This window comes from Cavia porcellus, unplaced genomic scaffold, assembly GCF_034190915.1.
Source record: "Cavia porcellus strain 051 isolate PalLab524CR breed Dunkin Hartley unplaced genomic scaffold, mCavPor4.1 scaffold_14, whole genome shotgun sequence".
Classification (NCBI taxonomy): Eukaryota; Metazoa; Chordata; class Mammalia; order Rodentia; family Caviidae; genus Cavia; species Cavia porcellus.
This window is the reverse complement of record NW_026947497.1, coordinates 3,617,138-3,642,792: the sequence shown is the minus strand read 5'-3', so window position 1 is coordinate 3,642,792 and position 25,655 is coordinate 3,617,138. Positions and strand designations below refer to the sequence as shown.

Here is a 25,655-nt window from a genome sequence, read left to right as displayed (position 1 = left end):
TCAGCCTCCAGGTGCTGGAATTGCAGGCTTGTTCTACTATGCATTGTGGGACATCACTTCCTCCTCCTAAATTTTGAGATTTTGCTTCATATCTTACAACTTTTCCAGTTAGAGTCAAGCATTGTTATTTTAGTCAGATTAAAAAAACCTGTATACTTAGTAAAAGTTGTCAGGTAGTACTTTAGTAGAAAGAACCAGAGTCATGAAGAGAAACCAGCCTTCCACCTTCAGGGAAGAGAATTTGGGTCCCTGTCTTAGTTACTTTTTACTCATTGCTGAGACAAAATACCTGAAGCCCAAAGTTGGGAAAGGAAAGGTTTATTTCTTACAGTTTTTGGAGGTTTCACTCAGTTGGCTCCAAGGTAGGCGGGCATGGCTGGGCTGCAGTTCATGGCGGCTGTGGCTGCCAACAGCAAGCGGAACCAGCAAAAACAAGACACACCTTCATCCTGCCATTACATCACATCCTGGCTCCACCCTTTTGTGGGTGGAGCACTGACACCATCAATCCAAGCACTAGACAATGAAGGAATAACAAATGCACAATGCAAACTCATGAGGTCTGGGGGACACAGACATAAACCATGACAGTCCCTCTGCTAAGTCCCTCTTGTACCTCTTGGCCCTGTGTGGGTGAGCTCTCTGGCTTTCAGCCTCACTGTGGACTGCAGAGCACATGCCTGCCAGTAGTTCCTCTACCTTTGTGGCTCCTGATTTTAAAAAAAGTTGTCCTTTCCAGCTTTGGTTTAGAAAATCTTGGGCAAGGATGGGGCAAGTTCCAGGCTTAGATTACTTTCCAAACCTAAGCTGATTACTGAGGCTGAAGGAGCAAATTTGAGTTGCTTGTCTGACTGAATCTGTTGGGGGTAACTGACGGTCACCCTGAACTACCATCACATGTTGGAGCAGAAGCAGTCACACTGAGTAGATAGTGTCTTGCTACAGAGAATATCTGCACTGACTAGCTCTGTTTCTCACATTTCCCCGTTAAGATCTTTGCTGTGAGCACAGTGATGGTGCTGCTGCATGGTGTACTTATCATTTGGGTACTATGGAAATAGATTTTTTTCTTAAAAGGGTTTGATTTTTAAAATATTTTACCTTGGTCATTTTTCTGTATTGCTTTAAAGGAGATTTTAATGCTCAAGTTCATTGGCCTGATTTTAGGTGGTATTTACTACTTTAGTGGTATCTTAAGTCACAGACTTTGAAAAAGAAAAGTACTTGGACATGATTGATTCTGGGACCAATGGCTCATGCTTGTAATCTCAACTATCTGGAAAGCTTTGGCAGGAGGATCATGAGTTCAGCCTACCTGGGCAATATAGTGATGATATCCCCTCTCAAAAATGATGTGAGAGTAACAAGTTCTGAAATTATAGGAAGTGAACTGAGAATCTGTCAATTCGTTAAAGTTTTACTCTTAAAGGAATGATTCATACTAGTACTTAAAGGCTTATAAACTGCAGAAAAAAGTAACATTTAATTTATATGAGTAACTTGGAAACAGTATGGTCTCAATATCTGTAGTTTTCTGGTACTAGGTATTATAATTTCAGGATCAAATATTTTTAAAAAGCAAATACTCAGACATTTGGACCATCTTTTGTTAATGTGTAGGTGGGGTAATGGGGAGGAGGTTAATGTGGGGTAGAGCAGTACAAGAAGCTTGAATATAGTTGGCAGCTTTTTGTAATTACTGATATTAGTAATTAAATTTAGGTGTTAGACATTTTGGGCTGCTAAGCATAAAGACTATCAAATAGCTGAAAGATTTAATAGAACTAGAGCTTTTTTGCTCCTGTTTCATAAATGATCTGAGACCCTTACCCAGAAAACCTTGTCTCCAGCTTGGACATTGTGTAGATAAGTCTGCTAGCTAAGTACCCTAGTACATTTTGTGCCAGATAATGGTAATAGTGCTTTATGTCTCATTCTTGAAACTTACTTAAAAATAGACATTATATTTTTGACATTTTTATTTTAGAGATGGGGAAATAAATAAGCCTAAGAAATAGTGGATCTGAGTTTAAAAATGAAACTCTGGACCAAGGCTACATTAAGGAGGAAATGCATGTTTGTGTGTTTATATAATGTTGTCTTTGAGTATTTACTTTGTGTGTGTAAAGTGTATTTGGAGCATATACTATGTTTGAATATTCAAATCTTTATCCTCATGTTTTATGAAAAAGGAAAAATGGAGGTTTGGAGATAAATCATTCACCTTCAAATGGACTTTTTCCCCCTCTTCAGTAAAGGGGCAATTAGACTATATGAGTTCTTTTTGTTTTCTGATTTTTGTTGATCAGTGAAATAGAGCTTTATTTAAGTTTTATTAGTAAGTCAGTTTAATGCTTGAAGTTTTTATTTTATTTATTTATTTATTTTTTTTTTGGTCTTTTTCCTTTTTATCGGTACGGGAATCGAACTCACGACTGCCTGCTTGCAAGGCAGGCGCTTATGCCGCTGAGCTAAATCACCAGCCCCAGTTTTTATTTTAATACATATTTGTAGTACTTAATGGTTAGATTCATTCTGGGAAGTTGTATATGTACAAACATGTCTTTAGTTCTTTTTAATGCTCCACTTCCCCTTTTTCTCCAGAGGATATGTAAGTTTGAACATGGAAAAAGCCTATTATTAGACTGTTTAATTCTTACTGGTAATACTTGCAGGGTGTATATAGCTAGATGGTATTAAAACAAATTGTCTTATTTTTTAAAAATTGGGTGATCATAGAATTGGCATATATTGTTAAAGAGAATTGGCCTAGCCTATGAAAAGTCATTTGCTCAATAGAAAGCAGATCAATTCAAGTTGCCAAAAACTGCTTTTCAGATGTAGATTGAGTGTTGAAAGTAGTCTTGAGCTTTCTGATCACCAACATAATTTGGTTTCTGCTTATCTAGTAAGTAAGATTTTTTTTTAAAACAAAAAGCACATGTCATTTTCCTTTAACAAATTTTTAAGTTCTTAGATGAATTTTAGTAATTCTGCTGATCAGAATTTTAGAACTATTTGAGTTTGCCTCCATTCTTGAGCAAGCTGAACTTGCAAGGGTTTATTCGCCTAGACAGGCATTAAGGAAGGGGCTGATCTATCTAATCTTGCATCATGTAAAGTCTGTGACTCTTGTGGTCCCAGTTTCCCAGACTTTCTATATTTTTAAGCTGAGCCGAGATCTCATTAGGTTGCTTGACTATCCTGTTTCAGCCACAGTGCTGAGATTAAGGGACTGCAGGCCAGCTTTTTAAAATTTGAAATGACATTTCAGCTGAAGTTTTCACATATGTTCAAACGGATTTTCTCCAGAAATTTTGTTGCAAAATAGTATTCTTTTTAATATTTTGAGAAGTATGTTTATGTTGTAAATCCTCTCTGTAGTGGTGCAGAGTATGGGCTTGCCCAGTTAAAATAGTTTCCCTATAAATTGAAGTAAATCGGTTACATTTGCATATTATTGAATCTTAAATCATTTACTCAGTTCCTGAGTTTTGTAGAGATAGATTCATCACCCAAAATATTCCAGTTTTCAGGCTGTGTAAGTTACTCCAACTTGCTAAACACTTCAAAAGCTGAATTTTTCCTGTACCACTGTGAGGTCCTAATTGGAAGATTCTGGTAGATATTTAAACAAAATACAGGTGGTTTATCTCCATTCCCAAATAGGTACCAAGATGAGGCCTTTATGTCACTTTTTATAGATGTTCATCAGACCTTGAAACTTTTCCAGACTCCTGGACAGTTAAAAGAACAGTGCCTGGGTTGTATTTGTATTCAACATCTTGTTTTTCTGGGGATTTTCAGTATATTTTAAATTGGTGCTCATTTCCTTTCTTTTAATTGGGTAGTAGCAGTGGGCAAAAGCAGTCCTAAGATTGCATCAGAAATAATCAGAAACAATATTAGTAAAGCAAGAATGGCAATCTATCTATGCCCCTTTTTTAAAAAAATTTTATTTTGAAACAGGTTGCCTCTAAATTGCCATGGCTGGCTCAAACTTATGATTCTGCCTTGGTATCTTTAGTAGCTGGGATTACAGGTGTGCAACAGCATGGATGGCTTAAACTTTCTTTGTTTAACAGTATTGTTTTAACCACAACATTGTGTTCCATTAAGTTTGCTTGTGTACTAGATTCACAATGTTTTGTCTCATGTGAAATGAGCTTTAAAAAATTTTATTTAGATTCTGTGTAATGAATGAAAAGACTCAGATCATCTACTTGAAACATCTGAAGCTGGTATAAAATTGGCATTAAGCTTTGTAAAATTTTTGTTCTGATGTTGTATTTGATATATCCTTTTTTTAATATAATGACATAAAAATTCAGGAAGGAAACATAGACACCAGGTGTGGTTGATACGAGCCTGAAATCTCTGCATTTTGGAAGGCTAAGAAAGATTGGAAATTGGACATTTTATCAAATTAAGGAAATCGTATTTCAAAAAATAAAATAGGATGAAGAGGTCACTGTGTGAAAGCGCTGGGTTCATTCTGCAGTATTGCAAAAGGGAAGGGAGAGTATCTAGAACTGCAATGTTAAGTCACACACACTGTAATCTCTGCAAGTTTGAGGCCAGCTTGGGCTACATGGTGAGTTAAAGACCAGCCTGAGCTCAAGATCCCATCCCAAAAAACAACTGCAGCCTAGTGTGGTGACACATGGCTTACAATCAACACTCAAGAGGCTGAGGCCTGAGGATCCTAGCTAATTAAAGAGACCAACCTGGGCTACAAAGTGAGCTCAAGGCCATCAATGAACTACTAATGAGACCCTGTCTTAAAAAGATGAAAAACAGGGGGCTGGGGATTTAGCTCAGCGGCGTAAGCCCCTGCCTTGCAAGCAGGCAGTCGTGAGTTCAGTCCCTGGTACCGATAAAAACGAAAAAGACCAAAAAACAAACAAACAAAACCCCTGCAGTATTACCAAGTAATGAAAATAGTTGTCTTATGCAAAAGCTTGGCTTTTTGAGGTACCTTATCCCCCTTTTCTTGTTCACGTACAACTCTGTTGGCTCTCTGTCCAGAGTCACCTACCACAGCACACCTGATAGGAACATGTCAACCAAAACAGCGTTGTTATTGTCGGTCTTCATCTTTGCTTTCTGTTGTTAAAACTCACTCGTGTGTTAATTATAGGTGAGGCCAGAGGTTAGAAACCCTAGAAAGTGCAGGTCTCCTGACTACATCTCAGCTAATTCTACATTGCTGAAAAACCTGGAACAAAAAATGAGGAAGAAGGTGTGCCAGGGCACTAGAGGAAGTCTGGCTTTCCATCAGTCACTTAGGAAACCCTTTAAGTTCTCTAAAACCTCAATTTGGATCTTTTTTTTTTTCCTTGTTGATTACTTAAACATCTTCCTGCTAACTTGAACCTCTGGTGTAGTACTACATGTCTAACTGTCCTCCCATCTGGTGGCTTGTACCATTGGTAGTGGATCTAATGACTTTTATCAGCCTTTTTACTAGACTAGTAAACTTAATATAAGTATAAATGGGCTGAACCTAGTTAGTTGCTTGAATTTCAGTAATTATTGCCCAGATGTAAATATGAGTACTATTTACCTATTTAAAATACTATAGTAATCAACCAATATACTTCATTAAATAAAATTTATAATTTATCTGTAATTTTTAAAATTTTAACATGGAAATCTTACACATTACCTCATTGCTGATATGTACAATATAGTATTAATAAATGCTGTATTATGGATTATCTAACAAATTTCTGTGCCATTGTAATGCTTTCCTTGAAGGAACTATACTGTGATGACATCTCATCCACTAAATGCCTTTCTTTGTATTGTAATCTGATATCCCAAGTAGCAATGCAGGCTGCCTGATGGGACAGTCATGCGTGTACCATCGGCTTCAAGCTGGTAAGAACAGTTGGATTCAAGTTGGAGCTACTTGGCAGTGTGAAATAAATTATGGCTCTGTCATGGGAATCAGTAAATTTAAAAGCTCTATACTTAAATTTTTAATAAAAATTGACTTTGCACTAATAAAAGCATTTAATTTGCTACACTGAAGGCTAGTAATCTCTTGGTTCTTTATAGCAAATGCATGAGATTTGGATAAGCACATGGCTAGATGAAATGTTTTCTGCAGACAGAACTAATTATACAGTAGTATAAAGAAGAGATGCCTGGATTTCTAGAGTTAGCAAAAGCGTATTATAGGTGTTTCTGAATAGTTACTCTTCTGTGGTAGTTATACACAAACTTGCTTATTTCCTGTATTCAGTGATACAAGATCATACATTTTCCACAAAGTAGTTACTGTAGAATTTAAATTTTTTTTCTTTGTACTCTCCAGGGCAGGGGAGCTTATTCTGAATATTCTTCTATTCATATATTTTAACTTTGCAATGAGAAATAAAGACCATACCAGTAATTTAAAGAAAAATCTAACCAGGTATGGTTGGCACATGCCTGTAATCCCAGCAGTCAAGAGGCTGAGGCAGGAGGATCTTTGAGAATTTGAAGCCAGCCTGAACTGCATAGCAAAACCGTATCTCAAAAAAAAAAAAAAAAAAAAAAAATCCGGGGCTGGGGATTTAGCTCAGCGACATAAGCGCCTGCTTTGCAAGCAGACAGTCATGAGTTTAGATCCCCGGTACCGATTTAAAAAAAAAAAAAAAAAAATCCATGTAGTTGTATTTCTGTCCTTAACGATGAATGGATTATTGGAAGAGAATTTAAAAAGTGACTCCTGGGTTTGAATATATTTTGGGGGGAATTTAACTTGTTTGAAAATGTTCGATGCAGTAGTGCATCAACATTAGTTTGGCTTACCATTTTGGTCTGTGTTTTTGGTACTGGGTCTGGAAGCCCCAGGCTTTAGACCACTCTCTCTACAGTCCCATATGTTTTTAAATTTTATTTTGAGATGGAATTTCGCTGGCTTGCCAACGGTGGTCTGGTATTTGTGATTAAAGAATTATAGACGTGTTTATTTTTTAAATTTTTGGTGCTGGGAATCAAACTCTCGTGACTTGAACTGGCTGGGCAGGCACAGTGCCACTGAACTGTATCCTTGGCCCCTATGTTTTTTTATTTTTGATGATTGAGACATTGGTTATATTCTTTGTAAGGTGGCTCCCATTTTAAATTAAGAAGAAAGCCTAATAAGGAGACAACTTAAAAGTGCCTTCTTTTTGTGCGTACAGGTATTTGGGGTTAATTAGTTCATAATGAATTGCAGAAATTTCATGTTTTGCTAAGAACAAATATTTTTCTGTGTTGAAAAATAAATTCTCCCGAAGTTAGAATTTTGAGAATAGTTACAATTGCTGTTACATAAAAGACAAAGTTAATTGAAATAGTAAGATTGAGTAGCCACATGCGGTGGCTCACACCTGTAATCCTAGCACTCAGGAGGCTGAGGCAAGGAGGATCATTGAGGGTTCCAGACCAGCCTGGGCTACAAAGCTAAAGGCCAGCCTGAACTGCATAATGAGACCCTCTTTCAAAACAAAAAAAGTTGGGGTGGGGGGATTGACTATGAAAGGGCACTTAGTCCTATGAGAGGTTTTTATCATGGAAAATGGGATCTGTAAACGGTTAGAAGTGTGGTTCAGGACGAACAAAAGCTGGGGATTTAGCTCAGCGGCCTAAGCACCTGCCTTGCAAGCAGGTGGTCGAGAGTTTGATCCCTGGTACCGATAAAAATGAAAAAAAAAATGCCTTGGTGGTGGTCTGGAAGGTTAGCAGGTGACAGACACCCTGCACTCTTTTTGTTTGAAGTTCTCAAGTTGTGAGCCTCAGTGCTCTGCATCAGAATTTCGTGTTATTGAGGTGTGATCACCGGACAATGCTTCCTACTTTATTCCAGTGACTGAATGTAGGGTTACTTAGGTTTTGTCTTTTCTAGTGGAATATATTTTGAGTCATGACTGTATGTCCTTTAAAGGATGGGATAGAAGTAAATGGAAAGTATTGACCCAACTTTTTTTTTTTTTTTTTGGTCTTTTTCCTTTTTATCGGCAACAGGGATCGAAACTCATGACTGCCTGCTTGCAAGGCAGGCGCTTATGCTGCTGAGCTAAATCCCCAGCCCCGACCCAACTTTTTTTTTTTAAAGATTCAGTTTATTGTTTTCTATCTTGATGGCTTAGATTTTGTTGGGTGCTGATGCTCCATCTACGGAGGACAATGTCTGGCGTGTACTGGCCAGCATTTAGTATTTGCTGAAGGAACAAGGGCCAGGTGAAGTATTGTATGGAATGTGCTTAGTCTACCAGACAGGACTCAGGCTCGCACATTCTATTGTCTCTGCTTAGTTCTGTGCGTATGTCTTCTGCTCACTAATTTGCTTTCCCTGAGAAAGGGATGTTCTGAATATTTCTCTCTGCAAATTAATGACTGCTCACTGGTTCATAGTCACTCAGGGATTACCCCAGCTGACTCAAATTGGTGTGCATGGTACAGATTGCCCCTATTGGTGAGGGCAGCATATGTCAGTGTGTGGTTGTGTCAAGGTGCTGAGCCATTGTATCAGGAAATAGGATTTTTTTCCCACCATGTCTTTGTATATATGTGTGTATATGTAATTTGCACATGTGAATATATTGGTCATATAGATGAGTGTTTCATTTTGGCAAATGTGTTCATGGATTTAACATGCTTTAAGTCATTGTCACCTCCAGTACCCCTTGCTTTCTACTCTGATGATTTACTTGCTTGGTCTTTTTGAAAACAGTGTCTTACATATTCTAGACAGGCCTTGCTTGAACTTGAGGTTCTCTTGCCTCTGTCTCCTGAGTGTTGGTATTTCAGGCATGCAGCACCATGCCTCCCTTATTTGACTGTATTTATTTGCTTGTGTTAAATTACATTATATTACATGACCCATTGTTTTCTTTCTTGGTGTAGGAACTTAGTGATTTGGCCCGTGACCCTCCAGCACAATGTTCTGCAGGCCCAGTTGGGGATGATAGTAAGTAACTTCTAAATTGATTTCTATAGCTAACTTGAAAGTTTTGAGATACTAAGACGATAATATTTTTTCTTTTTACAGTGTTTCATTGGCAAGCCACAATTATGGGACCTGTAAGTATTAAGAATTTAAAAATTTTGCTTGCAATTGAAAAATCCAGTATTGATCTGATTGTGATTTTTAACTTGGTCTAGGTTTCTTATATAGTTACCTTGTTTTGATTATGCCATAATTGTATTGCATTTGAAAGAAAAATTAGGAATTATCTCCCCCCGCCCCCATAGTGGTGTGGAGCACAGTGCCATGGCCACCAAGTCCCTGTTTGCCACAGTCCAGTTTTTCTTCGTAGCAATGAGAAACCTCTTGTCACTGAGTAGCTTCTTGCTTAAAATTTACTGGCCTCTACTTCTATCATGAGTTGTAAAGGTAATAGTCTATTTGTGTTAATTTGATACTCTATTTTGTATATAACATAGTGTTTTTTGTTTTGTTTTGTTTTTTTCTCTTTTTCATTTTTATTAGTACCAGGGATCGAACTCACAACCTGCCTGCTTGCAAGGCAGGTGCTTATGCCGCTGAGCTAAATCCCCAGCCTAACATACAGTTTTATACAATTTAAATGCAGGCAAAATGATATTTTGAATGTAGCAAAATTTTATTTCTGTTGTGGGTAGATAAGCAGGGAGATTGAATATTTGGAATTCTGGATACCATCTAAGAATTTTAAGAGAGTTAGAGGGCATCAAAAAAATATCATGGGCAAGACTACCTTACATAAATAACTTTTAACTTTTTTTTTTTTTTTAACTTAGGGAACTTCTATTTAATACATGCATATTTTACCAGAAGCTCTGTGCATTTCCTCCTTTTTACTTACAGTAACAGTGTACCAGGTGGGAAAGTAAGTGGTCATTAAAGGAGAATGTGCCTTTGGAAGAGTTGCCTTATTGCATTGGATCAATAAGTATCTATTGAGCAGTTCTGACTTGAACACCTTAGTTACTTCTTTTTGTTTTTGTTTTTGCACTACCACACCTACCTCATGTCCCTGTCTTAATACTGCTATATATGCACAATACTGCTATATAAAGACACAAATGAACATAATAGAGAAGATCCCTGCCAATCCTTCAGGAAATTAAAGGCTAGGAAGATAAAGAGCATAAAGACAAGTGTTTAAAGTATAAGATGGCTAATAGGAATAATGTTAAGGAGCTGGGTGGAAGAAATTTACCATGAATTTAAGTTTGTTGAGGCACTGTATTTACTGTTTTAGATTTTATTTTAAACACGTTTATCTAAATCAGTATTTATATTTATTAATACGCCTTTTAAGTATTGCCCCACTTGACCTACAGGATATTTTAAAGTTTAGCAGTCTTTGAATAAAAACTGAGTCTTTATTCCATAAGCAACAGTGACTTGAGATACATTAATAGCTGCCTTCCCTTTTGAGGTGGTGTCTACCTCTTGGCATAGTCCTTACCTGGTTCGCTTTTACTTTTGTACCTAAATTTTCTTTACTTTTCTTTCTTTCTTTCTTGAACTCAAGACCTTGCACTTGCCAGGCAGGTATTTGTGCCACTGAGCTAAACCCCTGGCTCCATACCTAAATTTGTTAGTAGTTCCTTTTGGTGTACTGTTCGTTTAGTACCGGGGACTGAACTGTCTTGACTTCACACTTGCCAGATGGGCACTTAAGCCACTGAGCTAAATCCCTGGCACGGCAGTTCCTTTTGTAACCTAGAATTTTCCATTATAGATTACCATTTATACCATTATGCACATTTATACCATTACCCATTTTCCGATAGAGAATTCGGTTAAAAAAAAAAAGTAGTTTGCCCAGATACAGTGGATTCCAAGGGTACTTTAGGGTGGTCTCATTATCAGAGTTACTTGTCAGTATTGACATGGTATTCAAGGGTTGGTAATCAAGACTTTTTCTTGGGTAGTATACGTTTATTAATTTTTCCTTTTTGCTGCAATATTGTAGTGTAACATAACAGCCCTTAGGGAAAGGGTTTTTGTTTTGTTGTTAATGCAAGTGAAGTTAGATTTTCATCAGTGGGCTAATGAATTGTCTTTATTCAGAAGCAGTCAGACATGCCCCTTGATTGTGTAAAACTGAAACAAAAGCCTGTACAAACTTCTGGAATTGGATTTTTTAAATGGAAATGTTTCTGAGCCAAGGGTTTAACTCTGTGGCTTAAGTGCCTGCCCTGGCAAGCCCAGGGTCATGGGTTTGATTTCCAGTATCCAAACACCTTTGTTTTTATTCTGTATATAATTGATACCTTTTATATTTGTTTATATTAAAATACAGGCTATAGAAGACATTTTTTTCCAGTATATGCCAATGTGTGGTTATAGTGTTTAACAAAAATGTGCTTATCTAATAAAGGCAGATAACAATCTGGGTGCCTTGGTTTGTTTTCTCTCCTCTACAGTTCTCATGTGCTGCTTTGTAGTGTTAAATATTTTTTTTACATGTAAAGTTCATAGGGCTCAATTTTATAGATGCTCTTCCTTCTCATTGTTTCTTTGAACCTGAATCTTTATCCAGTAAATAAATTTTCTTTGAATTCCAGGTGTTTCTTTTCAGTTTTCTTACGTCTGTAATATTTCATTGCAATCACTTTTTAGGTCTTTGTACTAGAGTTTAAACTCATCAAGATAAAAACTTTTCTGGGATTATTTTACAGAGGGATGAAAATTAATGAGCCCCATTAAACATGTCTTAAAGTTGGCTTTTGAAATTCGGAGGCAGATAGAGGCAATTTTGTATCCTATAGTAGGTCACTGTCTTAACACTTTATAATATAATATAGTGTTGTCGTTAAGTGGCCTTCGGAAGACTTGTGTTTGGATGTTGGCTCTGTCATTTACTATTTATACCCTGTTCTTAAGCTTTCAGCCCCATTTCATTCATCCATAAAATAGAATGACGTGTCTCCTGTATTTGGTAAAATAAAGAATTCACAGCAAGACTCTCAAGTGTTAGCTTGGTACTAACATTTGTAAAATATTTTTTGAGGTCGTAGTTCATTCAGATTGTAATGAGCAAACTAAATTAGCAAAGGAGAAAAAGTACTGTGTAATGTGATTTATTTTCTTTCCATTTCTTGTATTTTGTATTACTAGGAGTTGAACTCAGAGCTTAGCACTGAGCTATATCTACAAATTCTATGTCCTGTCTCTTCCCTACCCCAGTCTTGCTAAGTTCCCTAGGCTAGGCTCATACTAGGAATCATTATGCCTTAGCCTCCTAGGGTGTTGGATAAGGTAAGCTGCACCATTATGTCTGCCTTGAGAACTTGGATTTTCTGTTCTTGATCTCTTGGCTTGCTGAGAGTTCAGTTAGGCTTCTGTGAGAAAAAATTTCATGGTTTTAGATGAGAATTTTGAGAAGAAGCCAATTGAATAAACTTTCTTAGAAGACCCATTTCTATTGTGACATTCCTGAAGGCAGTTTGTCTTGTGGATTAGCTAATATTTTGGTTTATAGAACATGGTAGTGGATAAATGATCCATTGAGTTGCAAAGCTATAATTGTGTAGGGCAGGAGATATTAGCTCAGTAGCACAGTTCCTGCCTGGCAAACATGAGGTTGTGAGTTCTGTCCCAGGTACAAAAAAAAAACAGTGACCGAAAAATATACTTGGTAAATTTTATTGCTGAGTGTATTTCTGATTTCTGGATAATTTTTTGCAAACCTCTGGCAAATTACAAAGTTGGATTTCATTATGGCTTATTATAGTAAACTTTAGTGGTCTTCCCACCACCACCACAAAGATGAAAATTTTCTTTGATTAACAGTCTTCATTATGGGCAGATAGGTAATTTTTGACTCATTAAATGTTTAGAAGATGGAAATGTTAAGACATTTACCAATGAACTTTCTTTAAGTAGTAAAGTTAAGTATAATTTTCTCTTCACAGAATGACAGCCCATATCAAGGCGGTGTATTCTTTTTGACAATTCATTTTCCTACAGACTACCCCTTCAAACCACCTAAGGCAAGTATTTTCCTTCCCAGTCTGTTAATATAGATTTACTGTTTCAGTGGAATAAAACATTCTGTACATTTAGGATTTGGGGAGGCTGTTTGTGTATATGTATTAAGAATAATTAAAGGTAGAATATATCTATATGTAGATATGCACACACAACTAGTCTTCAAAGTGCCAGACAGTCTTGCCAAGTTAACAAACTGGAGGGATTTCCTTCTCTTTAAATGTTGCACTGCTTAAATAGTACCTGTGGAAACCTTTGTTAGTCACACACAGATTGGGATTAATTATAGCTATCAGATTTCAGCTGCAAGGGTTGCTTAATATTCTGAAGTGACTACTTTTATAGGTATTGGAAACATGTGGCCCTTCACTTTTTATAACCATAAAATTCAGCATGTGCATAACCACAATATAATAGTGTAGTAAGACATTGTGATACTCATTGTAACAGTTACGTTACAGGTGCTTTGCCACACTGACATTGAACAGAATACCTTTGTAATACTCAAGTTTAATTTTCCTCCTCAAGGCAGGGTGTGACGTGTGATGTAACACATAGTTTAGGTTGGTCTTGAACTCACTGTGTGGCCCATGGTGGCCTCATGTCTCAACCTCTCCCGAGTGCTGTGATTATAAGCGTGTACTATCTCACCTGGCTAATGATGACTTATTTTAAGCTTTGCTTTAAAGTCTTATCAAATGTACAATGCTTGTTTTTATTTGAATAAAATACTGAAAAGGCTTTTTTAAATTTTACTGTAGGTTGCATTTACAACAAGAATTTATCATCCAAATATTAACAGTAATGGCAGCATTTGTCTCGATATTCTAAGATCACAGTGGTCTCCTGCTTTAACTATTTCTAAAGGTAAAGTACCTTCACTGGAGTAGTCTTGATGCTTTGATATTTTTTTTCTCTTATTGTGTTAACATTTTGATAAAGAAATAGGGGAAGAAGTAAGTTACTCAATTTAGTTACTTCTTACTCTACTAGCAATATTGGTTGAAACTTGAAGTTAACATTCAAGTTAGCAATGAAAGAAAGCATTATTTGCCTCATAAGTTCCCATCATCATATAAGAGTAAAATTTATTTTAATGGAGCTTGTATTTTTCAATCCTAAACCACTTACTTGCACATTTTCTCTTTTTTTAAAACAAGAAAGGTATACTTCCAGACTTGATTTCATAGAACTTCTAAATCTGAGGTTTCCATTCTTGGTTATTTTTTTATGGTCTTTTTGAGACAGGATTTCACTTGCAGTTCAGGCTGTCCTTGAGCTTACTTTGTAGCCCCAGCTGGTCTCCAACTCTCAATGATCCTCTTGCCTCAGCCTTCTGAGTGCTGGGATTATAGGCATGCGCCACCACACCTGGCTACTCTTGGAAAATTCTGGTTCTGCTTTTAGTACTTTTGAGCCAGGGTCTCGCTGTGTAGCTTAGCTTGATCTTGAATTCACTGTGTAGCCCAGGCTGGCCTCAAACATGCTGTGATCCTCCTGCCTCTGCCTCCCAAGTGCTGGAATTATAGATGTATAGCACCACACCTGGTTTTGAGATCAGGTTAAACTAAGTTGCTCAGACTATCTTTGAACTTTGAATCCCTCTGCCTCAGCCTCCTAAATGTCTTGTGTTGCAAGCATGTATGTTACCTTGCCAGGCTAGACTTAGGTTTGACTCTTGAAGATATTTAAGGATAGACCTCTAAGCATTTTGTTTTTAAGCTCAGTGCTCACATGCAACATTTCCAAACCTGTGTTTTGGAATAATTTTACCAAAAGTTGACTTATGAGTTTGTAAATGTAGAGTAAACATGACATGTATTGCTTTCTCAACATTTCTCAAGCTTTCCTTTTAACTAGTATCACTTTTGAAGGAAAAAACTAAAGTGCATTAGTACTGCCATGACTTTTAGCAGACCAGTTTTCTTTGAATTGTAATTTTTTCCAGTCATGCCCCTATGCACAAGTGCCAGGTAGCAAGGATTTAGTATTCTGGGGAATGGACCGTAGTACTGAAAAGTTTCTGTAAATACAAGTGAAATTATGATGTTTTGTTTTTAAAGTAATTTTGCTTTGTGGCAGTTACATTTTGTAAACTTAATAGCAAGCTCAACTAAAGTTTTTGCCTTTTTCCAGAGTTTCTGTGTTACCAGTTTAATTTTTCTTTAGTTCTTAAACATATATAATTTAATAACTTCTTAAAAGGAACTCTTAAGTTTCTCTCTCCCAATGCTTTTAAATTTAAAATATTCAGCTTCTGCAGTAGTACCTGAGGTCTTTTGTAACACCTGCGCAGCGAGTGGCACATCACAGATACCCAAGATGAATGAGCTGGCACCTTCTCTGTTGGTGTATTGAATAGACCAGAATAACAGCTAAAGGTGTGAGGCTCACTTACTGCTTGGGAGAGCTTAGCAGTGTTTCAGTTCACTGAGATTCTTGGGAATATGGTCTCGACCTTACAGATTCAAAGAGACATTTTGTAGAACCTATCCATGGGAGAAGAGCAAGGAGTAGATTTTTATCTTGCCTCAGAGCTGAGAGTTGTGTTGCATTTAACTATGTGTTTAGTAGTTAGTACTGACTTTGATGCCAGCAAAGGTATTTTTAGCACTTCTTACTTAGGAGATTGTCTTTTGTGGAGCAAGATCTTTAAAATACTTCATTGAGATTAAGATACAAATTTTTTTTGAGGATTATAGTTTATAACATAAATTTTTAAGTTCTCTTGACCCTTATTTATCTAAACCCCTGATGCTTGACATTTTGTTCCCTTGCAGTTCTTTTATCCATTTGTTCACTGCTATGTGATCCAAACCCAGATGACCCCTTAGTGCCAGAGATTGCACGGATCTATAAAACAGACAGAGACAAGTAAGTATACAGTACTCCAGATAGTACTATCTGGAGTTAGGCTTCTCTTTTGCTGTAGTTTATGGCAGTACCGGGGAGACTATATTCTTGTGTCTGGTAAAATACTTTTAATTGTGCAGAAAGTTGTTTTTAAAAGTAATTGACTTTTATATGACAGTGAATAGCCCCTGAAAAATGGTGGTTTTCTTCAAATATGATGAAAACTTAGTCATTTTATTCTCATAAAATTTGGGGAGAAGAAAAAGCACTTTTTCTTCACCTCAAATACATTTTTCTAAAAATTTGATTACTGTAAAAACTTGGCTCTAAATTACTCAAATATGTGAATTACCTTTACATTCAGCTTAAGCATTGTAACTACTACCATACGTTGTGATTAATGTTGTTGTCCAATCAGGTACAATAGGTTAGCAAGAGAGTGGACAGACAAATACGCTATGTTGTAGGGTAAGAGGATCGTGGTGCCGCGCTCGCTCATGGTGCTGCCAGCACTTGGGTGCCGCATGCTCTCAGGCACTGCGTTAACTAACACAGGTAACAGACTGGGCAGTTTCTGAAAACTACTTGTAACCGCTTGATCTGCTGAGCGTGAGAGTATGACCGATAGTCACTACTGCTTGAAAGTATTCCTGCATGGCAAAGCAGTTACATAGCACCAGTAAAAGGTAAACAGTTTAAGAGCATCTTTATCAAAACTACCTTGCTGTTCACATTTTAACTCTTAACTTTGTTCCACTACTATAATGGAATGCGATGGATTTTTGTGTTTCAAATTTTGCCAACAGGTAATAGCATTGTAAAGGAAAAAAACACTTCAACCCAAGCATCTAAATTGTTTGTTACTCACAAGCATGCATTAGTGTCAGGTATATTTTATAGCTCCCTGTGTGCTATTTAAAGCCTTTTGTTTTAAAATGCTAGCTTTTTGAAGAGGACATTTTTAAACGATACAACTATAAATAGGTAGAAAGAACTTCTAAATGTAAAGTTTAGAAAGATAATTCAGTCATACTTAGTTCTTGTTTTGAAATACAGCTAGTAATGTTTCTAAAGATTTAAGTCTAAAAGCTCTAGGTCCTGTATATTCATTTAAGTTTATGACTTTTTCTCAGGGTAAGTAATGGCAAGAAAGTAATTCTGAGAGAAATGGGGAATGCTTACCACTATTAGTTGTCTTGCTCAGTGAAGACCTAGCTCATGAGTGAGCCATCCATTGATCTTTGTGAGCAGAGATGACTTGGTTACACTGCTAGCAATTCCTGTCCATCAGGTTGGCATGGGTCTTAGCACCATACCGCAATTTTTAAAAGTGATACGTGGTTCCTTTTTGGGCACAAGGCCTTACTCTGCAGCCCAGGCTGCCCTTGAACTTGTGATTCTCTTGCTTCAGCCTCCTGAGTTCTGGGATTACAGGCTTGTGTCATCTCACGCAGTGGTCCTGATCACCATAACTCTTGTCCACCCCTTCTCAAAAGTCACTAGTCTTTATTAACCCTTCCCAGTGTCTCACTCTTCTAGGTCTCAAAGGCATTTTCTCTTACAGTGTACCCAGAGCCAAGTAACTTCTCCAAAGTCTAGGATTCCAACCCAGTTTGCTTATACCTTTGGTGGAATTTATGTTGGTATTTACTATTCTCACAGATACCCAGATACCTGTGATGTACTCTTAAAAAACACTTTAAGAGCAGTTAGTCTCATTTTTCTCATCCTGCTTCGAGCACCAGCTGGCTTGCTCATTGCTGACTGTTCTCCAGTTATAGCCACTGCAGATGACTTCATGATGATTCTGTAGGTAAAATACAGATCTGCTCCTGCTCTGGAAAATGTTGGTAAATTCTTTGTTTTAAAAAAAATTTTTTTTTCCATTTATAGGTACAACAGAATATCTCGAGAATGGACTCAGAAGTATGCCATGTGATGCTACCTTAAAATCAGAATAACCTGCATTATAGCTGGAATAAACTTTAAATTACTGTTCCTTTTTTGATTTTCTTATCCGGCTGCTCCCCTATCAGACCTCATCTTTTTTAATTTTATTTTTTGTTTACCTCCCTCCATTCATTCACATGCTCATCTGAGAAGACTTAAGTTCTTCCAGCTTTGGACAATAACTGCTTTTAGAAACTGTAAAGTAGTTACAAGAGAACAGTTGCCCAAGATTCAGAATTTTTTTAAAAAATGGAGCATGTGTATTATGTGGCCAATGTCTTCACTCTAACTTGGTTATGAGACTAAACCATTCCTCACAGCTCTAACTGCTGAAGAAGCCATCTGAGGGGGGGAGATGGATGCTCGGTTGTCACGGCAAGGAAGCAACATTATTCTAGCAGCATCCATTCTTGTTAACCTTCCATTGTTAGAGATCTGAGGTTACGTGATATACTTTATGCTCATAACTGATGTGGCTGGAGAATTGGTATTGAATTATAGCATCAGCAGAACAGAAAATGTGATGTATTTTATGCATGTCAATAAAGGAATGACCTGTTCTTGTTCTACAGAGAATGGAAATTGGAACTCAGAACACCCTTTGTATTCCAAAATAGGGTCTCAAAACATTTTGTAATTTTCATTTAAATTGTTAGGAGGCTTGGAGCTATTAGTTAATCTATCTTCCAATACACTGTTTAATATAGCACTGAGTAAATGATGCAAGTTGTCAATGGATGAGTGATCAACTAATAGCTCTGCTAGTAATTGATTTATTTTTCTTCAATAAAGTTGCATAAACCAATGAGTTAGCTGCCTGGATTAATCAGTATGGGAAACAATTTTTTGTAAAATGCAAAGCTGTTTTTTGTATATACTGTTGGGATTTGCTTCATTGTTTGACATCAGATAATGATGTAAAGTTCAAAAGAGTGACTATTTTGCCATGTTCAGTTAAAGTGTACAGTCTGTTACAGGTTGACCTGTCGCTTGACCTGACTTACGCAGAATAATAAGCTATTCAGATAGTGTAGCTTCAATGTGCTGCACATAGTGTACTGGTAGCCCTGGAGATGAGAGATGGACTTGGGGCCCAGCAGCTTTGAAATGTATGGAGTTGAAGAAATTTACTTTGCAGGTGCAACCCCCCCCCCATCTAATATGTCTTCAACTTGTACACTTGATACCTTAAGAAAACCACAACATGGGAGTAATAGTGGGTCAATTAATAAAGTACTGTTTTGGTGTGGGAGTTGTCATGAGGCTGTGTTGAAGTGATTAACTGGGATACTTGAGTATTCGTTGAAATGGATTCGTTCAGCCATTTACTTTGAGCATTTCAGTGCAGCAGATACCATTGCAGGTGACATCACATGAATAAAAATCATATACTATTAGATTCTTTTCTGTTTGACAAGTGCTATCTGTGCCACTGAACTTCTGTAGTACAAGGGCATTGCCATTCTCCCCCCTAATTCTGCTTTTTTCTAGTTAATTTGTTTTACTCATTGTTTTATTTCAAGTCCTATATGCAAAGTAGCAAATGTGATGCCTCCACTTCCACGTTTTTGCCCTGCTTACACTTTACATGCAGTCTTGTGTGCACACAGATGTGGAAAGCTAGAAATAAGTGTTAAATCTTAATTTTTACAAATATTTTAGTATGTAGTTTGGACATAATTTGTGGACTTAAGGTTCTTCACTAAACTGGAAGTGAAATGCATGCTTTCTGGCTTTGAAGCTATTCTGGCTTTGTTCATTCTGTAATAAGAGCTTCGTTGGAAAATTTCAGTCAGGATGAACTGGTTTCCAATGAGGGAAGCAACCATCTTTTGCTTTCAAAATTACGGATTCTTTAGATGTCATGCTGTCAAAGCAATTCAAATTATGAATGAAAAATTAGTAACTTAGTGCTCCACAAGGTAAGGAAATAACCGCTCTTTCACTATTTTCAAAATCTGCCCGAGACTCGTAGTTTGAGCTTTAGGCATGTTCTTGAAAACCAAACACGAAAACTTTTTCTATAAAGGGCCCATCCCTAGTTGGCTTTCTATTGAAGTTTGGTTTTTTTGCCTTAGAAGATATTCTAGGTGTTTATAGAGATGACTTCTTAGGCCATCGTGATCATAGTGTGTCCAGATGTGTCTGACTGGATGCTTTACGTATCTCCCATGTTGCTTCTAAGGGACTGGACCATAGAGGCTTCTCCAGGTATAAGAGAACAGTGTGACATACCTGGAAAACCCCACAGTTCTGAATGTATAGGCCCTGGACTTGGAATCCAATATAAAACCTTAAGTATCTTAAGGGTTTACCCTCAACCCACCCCACCAGTAATTGGATTTTATCTGTGCCATGTGTAGGACTGATGTGACTATTAGGTTAAGTATCGGTTTGGACTGTTGCTGTACCTTTTAATGTGCAGGCTCATTTTTTTTCCCCTCACCTATGAATACAGTTGACCTGTTGTAAATTACATTTTAAGTGACGGGCAGGTTTGCAATGTGATAATCAGATTTTTTTTTTAAGCAAGTTTGCTTTTTCTGTGGGTGTACTCACTTTTAAAAGTATGAACCACAGTAAACTAGTGGTCTCAGGGGTAGTGAAGCACTCACTTTTCATTTTTAAATATGAATGGCTTAGTATTACAATACTGATGATGCTGTGCTAGTGATGGGGGGGATGACTCAAATTAGCCATGTTTTGTGTTGACATAATTGTTAACTGATTGTTGATTACACTTTTAAGTGAATTTGTCTTATGAGGAACCCAGTGCAAGTCACCAAATGTTGTCTAATAGTGACATCTGCCTAAGACTTGTAATAGCTAAAGTTAATTGAGCTTAAAGGAATTGTTACATTAAAGTCTGTTTAAAGACACTTGGTCTTATCATTCCAGCAAAATGCACAATTGAAGTTGATACTGTGTGGGCTGTTCTGAATGTATAGTTCCTAAGGGCAGCAGTGGTCTCTGAAGGGTTAGTATGATGGGTTTCAAAGTGTCTCAGCCAGTGTCGTCGTTAGGGGAGGTCTTGTTCTGTGTAACTGAAGAGCCCTCTGTACACAAAATCAAGTGTTCCTTTGGGACAAACCAAAGCCAGTAACTCATGACTGCAATTGTGCTCTACTCATTGATGGTTACAGAGAATGTGTTTTGTATGCCTCATCAATTTTTGATACCCGACGTGCCATAGGTGATTGTTCTTGGAATAATTCGTTAAATAAGCTCTTCTGTTCTATGTAATTCAGCCAATGTTAAGGTATTAAAAGTAACCTATTTCGAAGGTCTGTCTATGTGCCTAGATAACGGCTGGAAAAGATTTGAGCCCAGATCTCTCTGAAGATACATTTGCAGTGTTTGAATTTAACATTAATATGCCCTAGCTGGGTATGGTAAGTCACACCTGTTACCTCAGCATTTGGGAGGCTGAGGCTGGCAGATCACTGCAAGTTCAGGACCAGCTTGCACTACAAAGTGAAACCATGTTTTAAACTAAATACAAACCAAAACCATTAAATGTGCCCTAATATTTTAAAACTTTGTACTTGTGCAAGGTAAGTGGTACAGGGTTTTAAATTTATGTTTTCCAAAAGACATTATAGTGGAATATTAAAGACTGAAAAGTTTCCTAAAGCCTGGAGGGAATGAAATTAGCTACATCCCCAATCCTACCCCCGTTTTAAGACCTAACTTTGCTGTGATGGAGAAAATGGTTATGTGAACCATTGATCCTGATTCTGTCCACCATTAACAAGTGTAAACATTGTCTGGTAAAAGTGCTTTCAGCCCCACTTAGTTAATGGCTCATTGCTGGCTTGCCACTTCACTGAGCATGGAGTGTCGTATTTGCTATACTTCTGTGTGTTCATAGGGCATTGTTAAAATGTCTAAAATTGGCCAGATTTCCACAGACAACCCCAGTGTAAGCAGTTTCCCTGCCACTAGGCCTAGACATATTGCATACTCGCAAATCATAAATTCTGCTTCAAAAATGTGTTCAGGGTCTGCCAGCTCGCCATTCTGACACCACCATGGTGTAAAGCACCACTGTCTTCCCAAGCGCTCTCTTTTGGCACGCAGCAATTTGTTGCACACAGAACACAGAGGTCCGGTTCAAATAGCATTGAAATACTTAGGAATGAGTTTAACCATGTAAAGCTTAACAGCAGATGTGGACATGGTCAGCCACCTTGTTTGACAGAGGCAAAATGTATCCACTGGAAGGAAGCCTCGTGATCCTGGAAACACTTTCACGTGTCAGAGACCAAAACTAGATCCATGTCTGCCCCAAACTGAAGTTGAAATGCATCAAAGATCTAAATACTTAACCTAGGTTACTTTTAACACCTTAACATTGGCTGAATTACATAGAACAGACGAGCTTATTAACCTTACCTAAACCTAGATGTGGGGTAGACAGTTTAAACAAAGACCAAGGTGCATGGGAATTGCTTAACAACTGGGATCTCATTTACAAAGTGCACACTGAAAGAAATCAAAATGAAAAGACCCGCAAAGTGGGAAAAGTTTCAGACAGTTGTCCCTCAGACAAAAGACTGACATCTAGAACACAACTGAAAACAAATCCTATCACCAAATTTAAAGTCCCAATCCAAAAATGAGTGTCTGAGGGGCTGGGGATTTAGCTCAGCGGCATAAGCGCCTGCCTTGCAAGCAGGCAGTCGTGAGTTCGATCCCTGGTACCGATAAAAATTTTTTAAAAAATGGGTGTCTGAAATGAATACATTTCTCAGATGAAGAAAGACAAATGGCAAATACATGAAAAAATAACATCAGTGGTCATCCAAGATACAAATTAACATGGTCCATCTCAGAATAGCCATCATCAGGAAAACCAATAAATGCTGGCGGGGCTACAGGGGAAAAAGGAACCCTTGTTCACTGTTGGTAGGAGGTAGATCAATGCAATCACTCGAAATCAGTGTGGAGTTTCTTCAAAACACTAGGATTAGAGCACCCATTCGACCCAGCTTTTCTGCTTCCGAGTATTTCCCCAAAATTAACATACCACGGATATATGTGCACTCGTGTTTATAGCAGCACAACTTGTAATAGCTAAATTTTGAAGAAAACCCAAAATGGCCAACGTGTGCATGGTTCATAAAAAATTAAATTCATGAGGAATTACAGAGGACTACAAAGTTGAGCAATCTGTAAAAAGCAAAACTAAAGATTTTAAAATTCCCAATTTCAAAACTTACTACAAAGCTACAATAATCAAAACTGATACTAGCATAAAAATAAACTTGTAGACCCTTATAATAGAATGGAGAAATAAACCATATGTTTATGGACAATGCAATTTTTTAAAAGATAATGCCTAATTTTCTCTAAAATTGATTAAGGATTTTAAGCCACAGGCAGAGAAAACCCACTGAAGTCCAAACAGGAGACAGAGAAAAAAAAAATCAGACCTGTCTGGAAGTAATTGCAGATATGGAAGAAGAAATACTAATTTTAAAGCTAGTTGAAAATAAAAACAAGTAGATTGAGGCTGGAGAGCTAGCTCAGCGGCATTAAGCACCTGCCTTGCAAGCAGGCGGTCGTGAGTTCGATCCCCGGTAACGATAAAAATGAAAAAGACACCAAAAAAAAACAAACAAAAATCAAAAACAAAAACCAAAACCAAGTAGATTACCTGCAAACAAATGACAGAGACTGATTCAAGAGCATCAATGAAAGATCTCTTGGCAGCAACCATGGGAACACAGCATAGGGGAATGTTGTCTGTCAGGCACCAAATTCTACAGCAAAGGCAACACACCTTTCCGGAATGAGGGTGACAGACAAGGACATGTGGTCTCTCTGCTCACTGTAGTATGCACAGTGCCCGGTACTATTTATGCAGCTTTCAAAAGAGGCCAAATTAAACTACTGTTTTGGAAATCAGAATGGCAGTTCCCTGGGGCAGGGAGGGAAGTCTCTGGATGAAACATCTTGTGCTCTGAGAGCTAATGACTGCACACCAGTACAGAATCTCCAGGACTCACTGAACTGTGCATGGAGGGTCTCCAAATGTCACCTCTTTTAAAAAAATAAACAAGGCAAAGTGAACTGCAGAAGATTAAATTTGGGCTGGAGACAGCACAGAGGTAGAGCGTGTACTTTAGCATGCATGAGGCCCAGGGTTCCATCCCTGCCACCCCCAAATAATCACTAAACAATGCTAGAAGGATCTGGCTGAATCATCCTTTTTATTCACCATACTTTTGATCCAGATGAGCCGAGGAAGTTTTTTTTTTTATTTTAGCATACCAATTTATTAGATTAACTTTGTTTACTTTAAAAAATAGCTGCTTTTTTCTATAAGTTTTTATTAAAATATGTAAGAAACGTCTTTAGTAAAAAAAAAAAAAAAAAAAAAAAAAAGGGTCTTTAGTGTAATTAAAAGTGCCCACATAGGGGCTGGGGATTTAACTCAGCAGCATAAGTGCCTGCCTTGCAAGTGCGTGGCTGTGAGTTCAATCCCCAGTATCGGTTTTAAAAAAAAAGTGCCCACGTATAATATGTATCCCACTACAATCCTAGTTCTTTACAATATATTTTCAGAAAAAATAACAATATTCAGACTAAATGCAAGAAAGATTTTAAACACTTGTATTTCCTTCAATCCTTCATGTTCTGCATTTCAAAGGCAGTTTTACAAGCTTAGTTTCTCTTTATCTATTCCAGGAGATTTGTGTTGAAATTTTTTTTTCACCATTAAAAACTGTGATTCTCTGTGGGACCTTTTCAGCCTTGCTCGACGATTTTGGAACCAAATCTGAATTATGTCTTCCTCTAGATTCAATTTTTGAGCTAAGTCTTCTCGGATATCAATGCCAGGATAGCAGTTCACTCTAAAGACATTTTCCAGTACCTCAATCTGGTTCTGAGTAAAAGCAGTTCTTGGTCTTCGTCCTCTATACCAACCCATCTCTCTTTTAAAAGACAGTCTTTCTGAGGTTGAAAGGTAATGTTAGTGTTTTTTTTCCAAATTCTTGATCTTAAAGGTAATGTTAGTGTTTTAAAATCTTTTCTTCTGTCGCTGGGTGATCTGCCATGCAGGGTACTGAGATCCCATTGGGAAGACTTGGGACAGGTAGATATATGTTACCATATTTCCCTGAGGAGCTGCAGGTATCTGCCCAGGACCCGTGAAATCTCAGGGATGGAACACAGTCTTTCTCCAGTCCTAGGATGCTCTCTGGTCCTAGGATGCTCTCAATTGAGAAGGAGCAGCAGGGTGGTTTGCCCTCCCTAGGCTGGATGCCTTGCTGAAGGCAGGCAGACACCCTTCCCTGGGAGCTTGGGCAGGGCTCTGGCCTTCCCGCCACCTCTGCCTGCTTGCGCCAAGCTGAGAAAGTTTTAAACATCAACAACACATATGCACCCCAAGAGGAGTTATTTTTAAATAGATATTCTTTCTGTGTATCTATGTTGTCCCCAAAAACAAGCCCCATGATGTTGTCTGTTGTCAAGAAGGGGGCAAGATGTCTTTTAAAAAGAAGCACTTTTATTTAAGCTGGTACCAGCGACACAGTACTGATGAAATTTACAAAGCTGTGCGACCGAGTCAGAATTTTGACTGATTTTTAGTTCATTTATGATTATCTCATTGATCTTTAAGTACATAGTGATGAAAAACAGAAACAAGGTGGGCCTTTGTTTCCCTTTGCTTGAGGTCAGAGGCATTTCACAGCGGGTGGTTAGCCAATTCACAGCCCTTGGTCTGCCAGTTCCAGGAACATTTGTCTCTCATAAAGGGAACAATGGTTGACACAGCAAAACAGGTTACTTGGGGAATGACACATACAAAACAGGATGACAAGGTGGTCAGTTAATCTATAACTATGTGGTTGGTGCTTTGTAGTTACCAGGGTAACGAGTA

General features: G+C 37.6%; 1 protein-coding gene and 1 pseudogene across 1 annotated transcript in view; one reads left to right on the top strand and one right to left on the bottom strand.

The window, feature by feature from the left end:
* Ube2d3 (ubiquitin conjugating enzyme E2 D3) overlaps positions 1-20,643 on the top strand; it is a 31,292-nt gene extending 10,649 nt beyond the window's left edge. The window contains exons 3-8 of the mRNA XM_063260577.1: positions 8,881-8,944; positions 9,026-9,057; positions 12,886-12,963; positions 13,723-13,828; positions 15,742-15,835; positions 17,708-20,643. Of these exons, the coding sequence (XP_063116647.1) occupies positions 8,881-8,944; positions 9,026-9,057; positions 12,886-12,963; positions 13,723-13,828; positions 15,742-15,835; positions 17,708-17,753 (420 nt within the window). The 3' untranslated portion in view covers positions 17,754-20,643. The remainder of the gene's footprint in view (positions 1-8,880; positions 8,945-9,025; positions 9,058-12,885; positions 12,964-13,722; positions 13,829-15,741; positions 15,836-17,707) is intronic.
* A 3,805-nt stretch (positions 20,644-24,448) lies between these two features.
* Positions 24,449-25,227, bottom strand: LOC100730625 (homeobox expressed in ES cells 1-like; annotated as a pseudogene).
* Positions 25,228-25,655: the final 428 nt, after the last annotated feature.